Source organism: Nestor notabilis, unplaced genomic scaffold, assembly GCF_000696875.1.
Source record: "Nestor notabilis isolate BGI_N333 unplaced genomic scaffold, ASM69687v1 scaffold13538, whole genome shotgun sequence".
Taxonomy (NCBI): Eukaryota; Metazoa; Chordata; class Aves; order Psittaciformes; family Psittacidae; genus Nestor; species Nestor notabilis.
The window spans coordinates 19,069-33,761 of record NW_009938805.1 but is presented as its reverse complement, the minus strand read 5'-3'; the positions used below and the strand labels follow the sequence as shown (position 1 = coordinate 33,761).

The window sequence follows — 14,693 nt, the reverse complement described above, 5'->3', positions numbered from 1 at the left end:
AAGTACAGTTCTTTAGTCACAAAATGAATGTGTTGCCCCAAATTTTAATTTATAGCTGTACTCATTGGCAGTTCTGCATGAGCTGAGATTTGCTTTTATGGACAATCTGTATGTGATGATTGCAAGGTGGTAAACTTCCTTGCTTGCAAGAGGGTGAAAATCCTCGCTTCCTTCCCAGTTTTTCACCTGTTCATGGTATTAAGGTCATGATCTCAGTAGTAAGATTGGCCTCATAAAGTGCTAATCACATCAGCATCTTCAATATTCCAATAATATGAGTATAAATAGCAGTGATAATCCTTTCATTGTAGTGGTTGCTCATAGGTATTTATTTCTACAGACACCTAAGAAGAATTTTGCACTGTATACATGAAGGGCAAAATACAACAGCAGTGCAATGCTGCTTTGGAACCATAGTAGAATAAGCTGTAGAATAAATCCTGTCCAGCTCACAAGGACAACAGAGGCACATGATGTTGACCTTCAAAACAGTACCTCCCATCCTCATGCAGAGGCTGTAAAAACACGCCCTGATGAAACTTCAGCAAATCCAATGAAAATGTCTCTATGTTTTATCCAAATTACATAATAAAATAAGCAGCTGCTGTGTACAGACTGGAATTGTTATGGTGCATTAAATCAGAGCAAACTGTTATTTGCCCTGACTGGATGACAGGACTGCGGAGGTTATTACAGCTTCCCTGAAGTCAGCCTCTCATAGAGTGAATTGTTCCAAATCCACTGAAATCATATCAAGTATATTGATGTGAGTTGTAAACCAACTCAAATTCCATGTAGAAAAAGCTCCCCTGATATATTAATGTCACTAGTTACATATTATACTAGTGTTTATGATTGGCTTTCTTAAGTTATATTTTCCATTAAAATGGTGGAGTCATCTCATGGGCTTTCAGTTGTTGAAGCTCTGAGAGGTAGCCTTTGGCAGCTTCAGCCTTCAGTGCTCTCCATTTATTTGCTTAATTTCAATCCCTGTGCCATGTTCATCTTCCGCCTTGGTTCTTGTACTCTGTGCAGGACTTTGGTACAGCATTTCTCACTGCTGATGAACAGTCACCAATGAGGAGCTGGGCTTGTGACCAGCTCAGCTGATCCCACGTAGGTGGAGTTCTGACAGCACACTCAGAAATATATTTATATTTTCACAAGATTGACAAAAATGTCAAAACTGATGTTCTGCTGTAGGTATGATTTGTCACAGTGCTCTTGCTCCAGTTATGACTCTTACACCAAAGACTCAGTGACTCATGGTGAAGCACCAGGAGGGAGCAGGTTTGAATCATAGAATGGTTTGGGTTGAAAAGGACCTTAAGATCATCTAGTTCCAACCTCCTGACAGGGGCAGAGTTGCCCAAGGCTCTGTCCAACCTTGAGCACTGCCAAGGATGGAGCATTTACCACTTCTCTGGGCAACCTGTGCAGTGCCTCCCCAGCCTCAGAGCAAAGAACTTGTTCCTTATATCTAATCTGAACTTCCCCTGTTTCAGTTTGAACCCTTGTCCTATTGCTATAATGATGAAATCTTAGAGTATGAGGTTGGAAGGGACCTCAAGAATCATCTGGTTCAACCTTTCTAAGGGAGGTGTTGTGTGGAGAGAACCTGCTTTGCAAAGTGAGGCTCACAGGGGATGCTCAGAAGAGGAAGCAAAGCTTTTTAACCTCCTTGGAAGGGCCTACAATGGGCAGTTTGAAAGCAAATGATACAAAGGCTTTAGGAAAAGGATACATCAAATGAATACAGGCATCTACTCGCACTTGTAATAGCACCCTTGATCTGTATACTTTTGCATGTGCATTATGACTTGTTGAAATGAGAATGGTTACCCTGGGGGACATCAGATAGCTGCTTCTTTCCCCTCCACCTGTGCTCTTCATCCTTTCTGCATGCACCCACCGATACTTGGCCACCTTTGTGTGCTTCTGGTAGATGTGAGCCCCTTCAGTATTACTTTAATATGCTCATGGCTGTGCACACAAACGGCAGTATTTGCTGCTTACTGTCAGAGCTTTTCATTTTCCATTACTTTAATATTCATGGGAAGGAGACAAAAGGATGTGGTGAGGCAGTACCTGCATAGCTGAGATTTTTCACCTCAGGCACATGACTGATTTACAAAGGTGTAATAGGCACAAAAAAGAATAGGAAATTAAAAACGTCACAGAATGAAGCTTATAGGAAAAGGAATCGCAGCTTGGTTGTGTTTAGCAGATACAGAAGATATGAAAGGGGAATCTCTGGTGTAGGAATACCTTCAAATACATGCAGGTCTCTTTGCAAAGAGAGACAGGTACTAAGACCACGAAATCTTTGGGGCAGAGGATGTCTTTGACCCCACACAGAAGATCCGACATCTTCTCTTCAGGTGTTACTATCTGACTGTACAACAGCAAAAGGAAATACCCACATCTGGCACTGAATTTTCTAGGAAGATCAGAAAGAGATTAAATCTTGTAAAATCCTAGCTGTAAGTGACAGCCATCAGGTGGGAAACACATTTGCAACCCCAACTCCTCCTCTCTGAGAACAGCGTTATGAAAATCATTGCTGAATTCATTCTGAGCAAGTGAAATTCTAGCCCTCAGCTTTATTCCGTAAGCCTCTGCAGGGCCTAATTTCACAGCAGTATATGAATTTAAGTCAGCTAGAAGAAATTTTAAAAATTAAACCTTCAAAATTTCAACTATTTAAAAAAATTACCTTCGCTGGTCAAGCTCCAGCTCTTCAATCATAGTTATTTCATTAGTTTGTAAAGCATGCTGGGCTGCCGTGGTGAGCCTGAGCAGGTTTTGATTTGACTTCCTTTTGAAACTGCTTGGCAATGGGTAATTTAAAATTTTATCAGCATAAATATTATTATAGAATATTAATATTAATGGCTTTACATTTAATTGCATGAGACTACAAATTACTTTTCAAGCAGAAAGCCATTTAATTGCCAGCAAGCTGGTTCTGTTGCATGAATACAGTTTAAACTAAGGTTTGCCTAGCATTATTTTTTTGGTATAGAGATTCTGCTATTTCAAGTATTTTGGCTTGTTGATTTATTTATTATTGGTGGATACACATCTATGTGCCTTTCTGGTTCAGTTTTCTATTAATTTTAGAGTTTTGTAATGCAGAGAGGTGAGACCGTCATAACAGCAAAGATGGTCAGCTGAAGCCAGGTCCATTGCAGATGATGCTAACATGAACTCTGCTGGTGTTTGCTAGTCTCATCCCCAACATCTCTTCCACTGTGGCCTTGAGCTTCTGCTGACCAGCACCTGCCAACCTTCCTTTTTTATCTCAAACCATGTGCAGTTTTAGTGATGTGGAGAAGCATCCTTAGAGACTAGGATAAGAGTAACAGATTTACTTCACTTGTTGCTTGTTCAGCTTTCCATAATTGAGAAGCTTGGCCTTAAAGTATTACATGCAGCAAGCACAGTTCAAACAATATAAAACCAAGCCCAAATAGTCATAAGTCTCAGCTGATGTACTCACCTGCTGGAAGCTGGGCAGTCAAAAGCCTGGCATCCCTCCACTGCTTCTCATTTAACACTTGCTGGGTGCTGTGCTGAGCTGGGATTCTTCTAGGTGTCTAATACACATAAAGAAAAGTAAGCAAGTTGTACTTGCTTGTAGTGGAAGGCAAGGCAGGAAAATGTTTTGTTCTGGTGCACTCATTCCCTATGCGCAGTAGCCTGAGGCTGTGGTTAGATAAGGAAAAGCTGATTCTCTAGACAAGAAACTGCTAAGGCAGTGGGAGATCTGCTTTTAATTCTTTGCTTTGATTCAGGTTTCCTCTCTGTCCCTGGACAAGTCAGTTAATCCCTCAGTTTGTCTTTTTCTGGGTGGGAGTGGACATGCTGGATGTTTCCATGAGTCTCTAAAAACTGAATTTAAAATCAAAGATGTTTAAATAAGCCTTGTCTAAAGCTAACACATTACAGATAAAAACCAACTAGTTAATAAAAAAATCAACCACAGTATAGTGATTTTGAATCCCATTTTGATTTTTGCTTCTACTCTCTGTGAAATGACTTGATTAATGTTGGCAATAGATACTGAGATTTTTCAGATGGGTTTCTGCTGAGGAGATAAGGCTGTCATGTGTTTTAAAAAGGATTATTAATGGGAAGCACCTGAACCCAAATGGTTTCTGCCAAATCTCTGTCTCATGATCCTTTTCTAGCAGTAATGAAATAAATGAGGCAGTCACGAAGTAGCACTTTGTGCTAGAGCATGATGAACTAGAGGTAACCTGAAACACTTCTGAAGGTATTGTCATGCAATAACTTCTGTACTGCCTAGCTTCCTGCCAAGGAGGAGCTTGACAATTAACACGTTCTTCTCCAAATGTTGGCATAGGACTTCCCCTGAATGGTGTCTCCTTGACTTTATAAAACCAACAAATACCTGTATTTTGTCTGAGAAATATAATAGTAAGTCCAGGGAGATTTTTATAGAGTGAATTTAAAAGTTCTTCTCAAAAACAATTGTAGGGACATCCGAAGTACTGAAAGCTTTATAGCTTTCTTTCAGCTTTCCCTAGATAGCTTCATTGTCCAGTGCTGATGGACCCCAAAAAGGTTTGATATTACATGCTGCAGAAATTAATGTCTGCAAGTCCCAAACGCAGTGAGATGGATCAACTTGTTGTCAGATAACACAGATGACATTCCCCAATACTACTTCTAGCACAAGACTTTGCTTTAGCTATGATGTTTCTGTGATGGATTTCCCCAAAACCTTTAGATTTCTGTGTCTACATGAATAAACAGAGCACCATGTAGATATTAAGCTCTTCAATCCCAGGAAGCGCTGTGCTTACTGTAAACAGACTGGCTGTTGATTAGAACATGTGCAAAACATCCATCTGCTCCCTAGAGGCATCAGACTTTCTTTGCTGCACATGTGTAGAAAATCTGCAGCTTTTGAGAAGATTTAGCATGTTGAATGCTATTCTGCTGGTCTGTATCTGTAGAAGTATCTGGGACTTAAAGATACTCAGCTGCCTGGTCAGAAGCTCTGTACCTTAGCTTCTGCTAGTTTTCCAGGTACTCTGAACACATGAACACACGTAGAATTCCCCTTCCCCGCCATGGGGAACATGACTTTAAAGCAGAAGATGCCCTTTCTGAGGTAAATCTGAATTTACAGCAGCCTTCTTAATATTTGCAGAAACTGTTTTTCTTATGATGTTGGAAAAAAGGGGGAAGAATTTAAGCCCCTACAGGTAGTTTTGCATTTGGTGCCAGTGGGAGAAGGATCCGGTCACCCATGGTGGTTTTATTCTGCATCTCACCAAATACAAAGTGGATGCTTAATCCTTATAGGCAAGCACACTTAACAGGATGTGGTGTGTGATCTAATACATTACACTGATTTATCTTGTCCCATGGCCCTCTGTAGTCCTTCTATACTGCAAATGTAAAAGAATGGATGTAGTGTAATTTATATCTTAATTGGCAGACATCCTCTAAAAAGCACGTTGTCACTCAAGATGGAAAATGTGTACAGCTGACAAGTATGCGTTCACATTTGGGAGAAGTTTGAACCTTTGTAACTGTAAGGAATGAGAAAATAAAAATGCTGTAAATAAAAGTCCTATCTTGAAAATATCAGTGCAACAGCAACTCAAGTAAAATGAGCTGATTCTTTTAAAAACTGCGATTCCCATTTTTCTTCAATCAAAACCCATGATTTTCTTACAAAATTCTCAGTTATGAAGAACGTCCACTGTTGTCTTGGTTTTGTGAATGTGATATTCTGTTTGAATTCTTCTTCTAGGTGTAATGAATGTGTTGTTTGATGTCCTGATCTTATCTGTGCAACTGAAGTGGTAAGGGTTCTGAAATGCTTCAGAAGCAATGATGTTATTTGGCTTGTGACATTGCCATTTAATCTGATTTTGAAAAATGGCCAAGAATATTATAATAATAATAAAAAAAACACTAAAAGAACTAAAACAAAAAATCCCCAACACCATTTTATGTGCATTGAATATGTACATTACCACCACCATTCAAACCCATGAGATTTGCTTTTGAAATTGAACGTTTTCTGGTTTGTTGTTGGTTTGGTTTTTGGGTTGGGATTTTTCTTTTTTTTTGGTGGGGTTTCTTTTTGTTTGTTTGTTTTGGGTTTTTTTTGGTGGGTTTTTTGGTTTTGTTTGGTTTTTTTTGGGTTTTGTTGTTGTTGTTGTTTGGTTTGTTTCCAATCAGAAAAATATATTTTTCCTCTTCCTGGAGGTTTTAATGTTGGCCACTTCCGAAATTCCTAATTTTCATGTTTGCTAGAAGTATATCCTCCTTCCTTCAACTTATGATCATAAAGAAGTTGAAGGAAAATAGTTAAATTCTTCACAAGAATTAGTAGAAACCTATATAACACACTGATTTCACTATTTTGTTGTACATCGTTTTACAGACCTGAGATGCCAGCATGCCACCCCACAGATCCCTGGTTAATCTCCTTCCCCAGATCTTCTAGCGCCAGACAGGCAGTCAGTATTTTCGGGGTGCTGCTAACTTGTTGCAGTTATTTAACAAACGTTGAAGTAATGTGTCCATCACAAGCCATAGGTTGTATTCATCTTTTCCTATGATAATAAGTTTAGTCTGCTTGGCAATAGTCAAGATTTTTCCATGCAAACTAACATGAATGGCAAAATCTATTCCTTAAAGAAGGCTGGTGAAAGATTTACAAAGGGCTGGTTTAGTGTGTGAAACAGAACTGGGTTTGTTCAGACTTTTTTTGAAAACCCCAAGTTATCTCCTCTTTGACTTTGGGGAGTATTATATATTTACATACAGAAGTGCTTTTCTAAATCCTACTAGACACCTAATCTTGGGTTTAGGTGCCATTTGGACATCAGTTTGAATCTTCTGTGTGACACCACTTTAGCTTTCATTCTGCTATTTCATTTTCTGAGTAAAGTTGTAATTTTTCTGCTGCCATGCATTGACTTTGGCATCATCTGAAGGTCACTATTTTGTACAAGATAAAGCTGAGTGAAATTGTGCTGATCTTGTGGCTGATGAATTTGCTCTTGTTCTACCCCTGCTCTTTTCTTGGTCTGCACCAGAAGCCTGATTCTCTCAGTGAACCTGTAAAGGCTAATTTGTCCCTTTCAATATAAGTGCAGTGGAGTCAATGTTGTGTGTTCATAGGTAGTTTGCAGGTGTTATTTGTTGATTTTAAAAGATCAAAAAGCAAAGAAAGTTGTGTTTGTATGGGTGCACTACAAGGGGAAGTTATGCTTAAGTGTCTGTCTTTCCAGGTACTCCTTGATCTCTGATGCTTCTCCCATATCTGCCCAAATAGCCCTTATTCTTCTTTCTAGTCCTAAAAACTTTCCTTATCCTGGTTTCTCTCCCAGCAATCTTTGTAGCTAAGCTGAGAACATGTGTTCAGGAATGACTGCTCTAGAGGACTGCTGGTAATGTGCAATCAGTTTATATATATGAATACAGAATGTAATCATCCTGGACTGATTTTATAGTACAAACACACCTCCAAGCCACAGTTCTCCTCCAAGTCTCTGCCTGTTGAAACCAGGAAGGTGCTAGGGAAAAAAGAATATATTACTTCTCAGGCCATACGACAGGAGAGTCAGGGCATTTCCTTCCTTATAGCTGTATACACCTTACCACAGGGACCACACCGAAAGTATAAAAGCTACACAGCTTTAACTCTGCACAGAATATAGGAAACAGCATTTTACTTCTCCTCCTGCTCTTCTTTCGCTGAAGGAACAAAACCAAGGCACAACTTAAGTACAAATGAAGATCTTGCTTTTTTAAGTTAGAGGGTATTTTTCTGTAAATCAGGTAACAGGCCACTGGAAAGATCAGCCAACTGAAGATTAATGCAGGTATTGTAGCAGTGCATTAGTGCTGTGATCAATTGGACTCTGCTGTGCAAAGACAGAATTGTCTCTCTGTTCCTACCTGTTTCTAATAAATACGGGAACGACTGCAGGCTTCAGTCATTCCTGTATTGGAAGAAATGGAAATTTTTCTGGTTGAAATTCACAGGCTTTTCTTCCTAGAGGATTTATTACATTTTTCCATCCTCTTCAATAATACCAGAAGAAATATAAGTGTTCTGTAGCTGAAAAGGTAAGATTTCTGAACACTGGGTGCATCTGTTCTCAAGAAGCCATTTATCCCAAATTCTGCATATAAAAAGAAAGGAGAGCAGTAAACCCTAACCTCCTGGAACCCCAGAATATTATCTTGCTGTTTATTTGCTTCTATGTGCTAGGCTGCTTTAATGAGCTGTTGAATCTAGATTCACATGTCACTTTTTGAGCCGAGTGTTGACATGACTTTGCCACATGGGATTTACATTGTCAGCAGTCTTACAAGCTTTATTACATTAAACACAACTTGCAGTCATTCTAAGTTGTAAAAAAAAATAACTTAGTTACTCTTTGTCTTTTTCAAGGAGTAACTGGGTGACCTCTTACAGAGTATTGGTGAGCAATGACAGTCATGCATGGACTGCTGTCAGAAATGAATCTGGAGATGTGGTGAGTATCACAAAACAGAAGTTTTATGAAGGGCAGAGGTGGGAAAGTGGGGCTGTCCACATGGAGTTTTGATTGGCCAGATTAGTCAGTGCAGGACTGCAAGGCAACATATCTCGGTCATCCCCCTATTTTTAAGAGCAAATCACATAGCAGAACCCAGAATACCCTGTATGGCAAACCTGCGTGGGTCTGCCTATGGATGCGAATGTCGCCCTGGCAGTTGTCTGGCCTATGGTGTGATACGTTTCTTGTTGCATGGCCCATGCAAGGGTGTACATTCAGTCTGATGACCCCTGAGGATATCTCACACCCATAAGATGTCTACTGCCAGAGAGAGGGTGTGGAATCCCCCTCTCTGAGGGGTGTGGGGTGGGGATTGTGCTCTTTGGAGAGCAGTTCTGGCCTGACCTACCATGATCATGGGGCTGGTACCGGCTGACTTTATTTGTTTCTATTACCCGAAGTGCTAAAAGAATTTTTGAAGAGCTGATCTTGCCATTTTCATGTGTTTGGCCTGAATAGATATTTGAAGGAAACAGTGAAAAAGAGATCCCAGTTCTCAATATGTTGCCGGTGCCACTGGTTGCACGTTATATCCGTATAAACCCGCGGTCCTGGTTCCAAGAAGGTAGCATCTGTATGAGACTGGAAATCTTAGGGTGTCCTTTGCCAGGTAAGAATCTTTTTCAACTGATGTTGATGTGGCTGCCTGTAGCAAGACTCAGAAATTTTATTTCCTTTGGATATCTTTTCTTTTCATACAATACATGTAAGTACAGGTATGCAAAAAGAAACAAAAATACCCGTTCAGATACATGGACAGTATCACAATAAATCTTCAAATACAATCACACAGTATCTATAAGTGGCTTTATTAATAAAACAGTATTGCATGGATGATCTAACAAGATTTTGTGTGTTGTTTGGGCTGAAGTGCAGTGCAATTAATCTTACTGAGTGTGTGTGTGTACTGGGGACGCAATAGGATTATGTATCAGGACAGTCGCTTGCAGACGTCTCGAGCTTCTTGGGCAAGAAAAAAGCACTATATTATGCAGTATGATTATTATTATTATCACTACTATTTCATTGTACAGGCCATAGGACTTGCCTAAATTAATTTCAAGGCAAATCTTGTAACTGAACTAGTGCTTATCTTGTTAGAGGGAAAGGAGGGGAATTGAGGATGTAAAGAATTTCTGTCAAATTTCAGGTGTTATCAAATCCAGAATGATGCCTGGTAAATCACATGTGAAGGTAAATGTTCCTGTCCTTGGTAAAGACTGGAAAAAACGTGACCTGTTGTTTAGCACTTGTTCAAATCTTTTCTTAGTTGCCCATTACTCATTCCACATCTCTCATCTGCTTTGTTTTTTTCTTTCTTTGATCTTAAATTCCTGCACTCTGGGGATAGCTCTCTGTCTGTTTGGGTTCTTTTTTGCCGTGGGCTGCGAATAGTATTTTCAGAAATACTAGAGCTAGAAAGAGAACTGCCTTTCCAGAGCCTATCATCACTGCTTTATCTGGTCCTGCTGCTGTGCAGAGACTTGCTGCCTCCAATTCCACTCTCAATGGAGGGTCTTCACAGGCCAAGAAGAGGTAGCCTGATTTTTGTGCTTTAGATGTTTAGATACTCATGAAACTAAACCAGTCTGGGGCACAGAAGGGATAATTCTCTGTCAAGGGGAAGTATGAGGCAAGTATTGTCATGAAACTTAGTCTGTAGGTGTATTACTATGAAGCAGTGAAAGTTAGCAGCACTTAGACAACTGGTTTTCTGTAGGTAACAAATACATCCTGGGGTTGAATGGCAGTGACCAGGGTGTCCTGTGTATGTGAATATTCATGTTTTCAGTAGGATTCTGATTTCTTCCAACCATGGGTTTAGAAAACTTCAACTCTGTGGCTTTCTTGTTTTCCATTGTAGCTTTTACCTTGAAGGGTCAGATCCAGAGCCCCATCTCTCTTGAAAAGACCAGTGGGCTGTCAGAGAGTAGTGATCTATCCCAAATTCCTGTGCTGGTTTACAGAGGATCCACCCTATGGCACAGGGTATGAGGCTGAAGTAAGAGCATAGGTACTTAAAGAGGAAAGAGAAAAAACATTGATATTTGGAAAGGTGACTTTTATTAATGCAGCAGTTATTTACACTGGATTCTTATTTGGACATACACACATAGAAGGTCAAATTCTGCTTTGCAGTGTTAGCATTTGTCACCTTTCAGCTTCACAGGGCTGTATCAGTGGGTGAAGCTCCTATCGGGGTAAGAACATACCTACATTTCCAGCACCCTTGCAGTGAGAGCTATTCCTGCTTATTGCAGGTCTGGGATTAACATGGAAACAGCATCATTGCTTTTTCTTGGTATTCATTTGTAGAGTTAATTCCCTGCAGTGATTGATTCAGTTTATCCCTGAAAGAAAATACCAGAATCATTCACTGAGAAATGGGTTGGGAATGGGCTGTGTTTATTCAAAGTGTGATTGGACTGAAAGAACTAACAGGTTTTGATAAGCTGCTGACCCATCCTTTTAGCTCAGAAAGAACTGATGTTTCTTTCTCCTAGCTCACTTTATCCATCGTACATAAGGGTCTCAGAGCAAAGCTGTTCCTCAGGTTGCAGAGGCCTTTCCATGCATGTTTTCTTCCTGTAGGGCATGTTTTGTAGTTCCCTGTAGCTGGATTCCTCACCCTTTATTGATGTCACCTTATTTTTTCCAAGTTAGATAACTGACTGGTGTGACAGTGCTGCTCAAACACGCTGTATTGCCAGTGTGGCTAGAAAGGAAGGGTTCTTTTCTAAAAGAGGTTTTCCTCTATAAAACTGAGCAAGTCTCCTAAATTCATTCAAATCAGGAGGTGGAGCTCTGACAATTCAAACACCTCTGTCCTTTCCAAAGACCTATGAAAGAAGTTGTGTGATGCTCAGTTTCCTCGAATACCTGCTGTGGATTTGGTTATATTTGCACTCTGAGTGTGAACATACAAGAAATCAAGTTGTCAGGAGCAACAGTTTGTTAGAGCTCCCACACACCGTGTCCTGAGACAATGACAATGCACAGGCAGATATGGGGTGTAAGGAAATACCCCAAGAAAAAAGGGGGTAGAAGGAAAGTAAGTAATTTTTCACGACTGAAATTTTTGTGTTTTAAACTGGTAATGTTTATATATTTGTTAATCCCTGAATAAATGAAGTAATTTGCATTCGGACTGTACTATAGATCAGCTTTCCATCGTATAGGCTCACATGGGAGTATAAGAAAGGAATACCAGATAAAGAAGAAACCTCAATAAGGTATTAATATTCTAGGAAAGCTTGTTAGCTTTGACGGAATGTGATGGAAATAGTAAAAGACAGCTAAGACCCATTCCTGTGGTCTGTGAATAAAACCTGCTGCCTATACAAGGTGTACTAAGAGTTGGACAAATCATGAGAAAATACTATTTAGATAACTGGAGCGGAGAATTTACTGATGAGATAATCTGTATTATATAAGATGATTATAACTTTAATCAGTGAAATGCTTATATATTACTCACAACACGAATTTTTGGGCTATTGTAGGCAAGTCTTGACAAACAAACTTTTTCTAGGCTGTTACAGGAGCTATACAAAAAAAGCTGTGTTATCCAACTGTGTCAGCGCTGTCTTTCAGGCAAGAGAAATGATTTGCTGTTTCACCAAGGGAAAAACATTTAGCTGTGGAGGAAAGATGCCAGAAAATGATACCTATAGCAGAGGATCAGAGCTGCCGTTCCTCACTGGGGAATAGGAAGACAAAAGCACCATCATTTAATTCCCTCTCCAGCTTCCCAAAATGTTGGTATTTACACAGATGTAGACTGATACACACAATCTTTTGCAGTTGCCTCAAAGGGATGGATGTACTTTCCGTGCCTCTTCTTTCTTGAACCTAAGGAAAATCAAAAAGAAACTGCATATGATCAAAAGTACCCAGAGATAAGAGAGAGAAAATTAGCTGAGATCTTCATGCATTTATTTATACTGTAGAGTATTCAAGGCAATGGGCAATTATTTTAATGGAATAAATTTTTTATTAGATTTAATTTTTAATAATTCTTATATGGAAAGCTATCATTGGTATCATGATTATGCCATCACTTTCAACCCATGATAAAAAATGAACTCTACTCTGTAATGGAGTACAGTGTATTGCAGCAGATGCACCCTTTGGTTGTATTTTCCTTGCTGTCTCTTATTGCCAGGCTATGTGCTTAAGTCTAGAACTGTGCTCAACTTGTATAAAACTACTACTTTCTGCAAGTATCTTTCATTATAAGTGATTTTGCATAAATTCAGTGAAGAACTAGTAAGAGTAAATTTGTGCTCAGAGTGACAGTCTGAACTTGTGTTCTGCTTTCATCATTGCGAAGCTAAAACCTAATCTTTGGCAATTTAATACTGTGGGGGAGTTTATGAGACCATATTCAATGTGACCATATTCAATAATTCTCCTGGGAAAGGTCAATGTATTATGTTTATACATACCAAGACAAATGTGTAACATCCCCCAGCAATTAAAACCTAATCTTTGGCAATTTAATACTGTGGGGGAGTTTATGAGACCATATTCAATGTGACCATATTCAATAATTCTCCTGGGAAAGGTCAATGTATTATGTTTCTCTATACATACCAAGACAAATGTGTAACATCGCCCAGCAATGCAATGGGTTTCATTAGAAGGTTTTTTTTCATATATTATTTGTAAAATGAGGTGTGTACCATTGTGAGGAATCAGAATGGTTTGGGTTGGAAGGATCTTTTACAGATCACCTAATTGCAAAATGAATTATAGCTATTATAAGAATCAAACTGTAGGAAATCATTAGATCTAATGTTGGCAGAAAAATTGAAGAAACAACTGCTGCAGGCTAAGATTTTGGGTTTCCTCTTACCCATTATCATCATTCTTTATGCTTAACTGGAATTAGTTGTTTGGTATTTGACTATACATTAACATATATAGAAATATTCCATGTATGGTTGAAGAGTATCATTTCACTGCTGGTTTAATGTGTGATGTTAATGCTCATGACTGCCACAAAATAGATCATGTGCAAAAAACCTTACAATCATCTGAGAGTCTGACAGCAGATTTTTTCAGGATTTTTTCATGTGTGCTGCCTATGACATGTTCAGTTTTGTGAAGACCAGTCAAATTTACTTGTATTAAACACAAATGAAAAAATCAGTCATTTGCAAAATGGCATGGTGAGATTTTTAGGGCAGTCTGAAGGATTTAGACTAGTATATTCTTTTATATAAATCACTTGAATTGACTTCATTATCCTGTACACTAGGAGCACCATATGAGTGCCACTTCTGAGCTTGTAAGCTCCATCGGTGTGACATCATACAACTTACTGCAGGACTTCTGCAAGAACAAAGCATATGAACAAATCGTGCGGAATGGATGCAAGTTTTAATTAGTAAATGAGAGAATTTTGACAATATTTTTTTTGTGAGTGTTGATTTCATCTTCAGGTCATTGCAGTGCTCATGTCACAACTTTCCAGTGCTGGTTTAGAGAACACTGAGAACTAAAGGAGGTAAAAAACAACCAACACTCTCTGTTGTTTCAACAATAACTGGAAACTCACTGGAAGCATCAGGGCTCCAACTCTTGAAGTGCTGTGTAGAGCTGTAATATAACAGAAAACCCCTTCTATATGTCAAACTGATGAGCAGTCATTCCTCTCTGGTACTTCTGTGGCCAGTCCCCAGACCTCTCATGCTGGAAGTGGTTCGGCATTTTAGAGCTTCCTAGACACTTCCCTGTATTTACAAAGAATAGATGTGTGAAGGTAACAAGGTAACTTTACCTGCAAACTTAATTATCTCTAGTGGCAATGTAAAGATAGATTAGTTATAGAACAAAACTAATATATTCCCCTGTATAAATGGCAGTGCCACAGTTTTGCAGGATCTCTTCTCCTGGGAAGAAAGAGAGACTGTCCGAGTTAGTGCTGTGAATAAATGAATGTATTTCACTTCTAATTCTTCTGTGGTTTGAGTTTCTTAATCTCGTATTCTCTGTTTTATTAAAGAAAATAATTTTTGCCAAAGTGGACCTAACCATCTGTGCACAAGGCTCTACATTTTAGCTTTTAATTTTTCTGCTGCAGCAGGA

The 14,693-nt window shown here is 39.1% G+C and overlaps 1 protein-coding gene across 1 annotated transcript in view; it reads left to right on the top strand.

The window, feature by feature from the left end:
* CPXM2 (carboxypeptidase X (M14 family), member 2) overlaps positions 1-14,693 on the top strand; it is a gene marked incomplete at both ends in the record, with an annotated part of 43,531 nt that overhangs the window by 12,415 nt on the left and 16,423 nt on the right. Inside the window, 2 exons of the mRNA XM_010019536.1 lie at positions 8,453-8,537; positions 9,060-9,210. Coding sequence (XP_010017838.1) covers positions 8,453-8,537; positions 9,060-9,210 — 236 coding nt within the window. The remainder of the gene's footprint in view (positions 1-8,452; positions 8,538-9,059; positions 9,211-14,693) is intronic.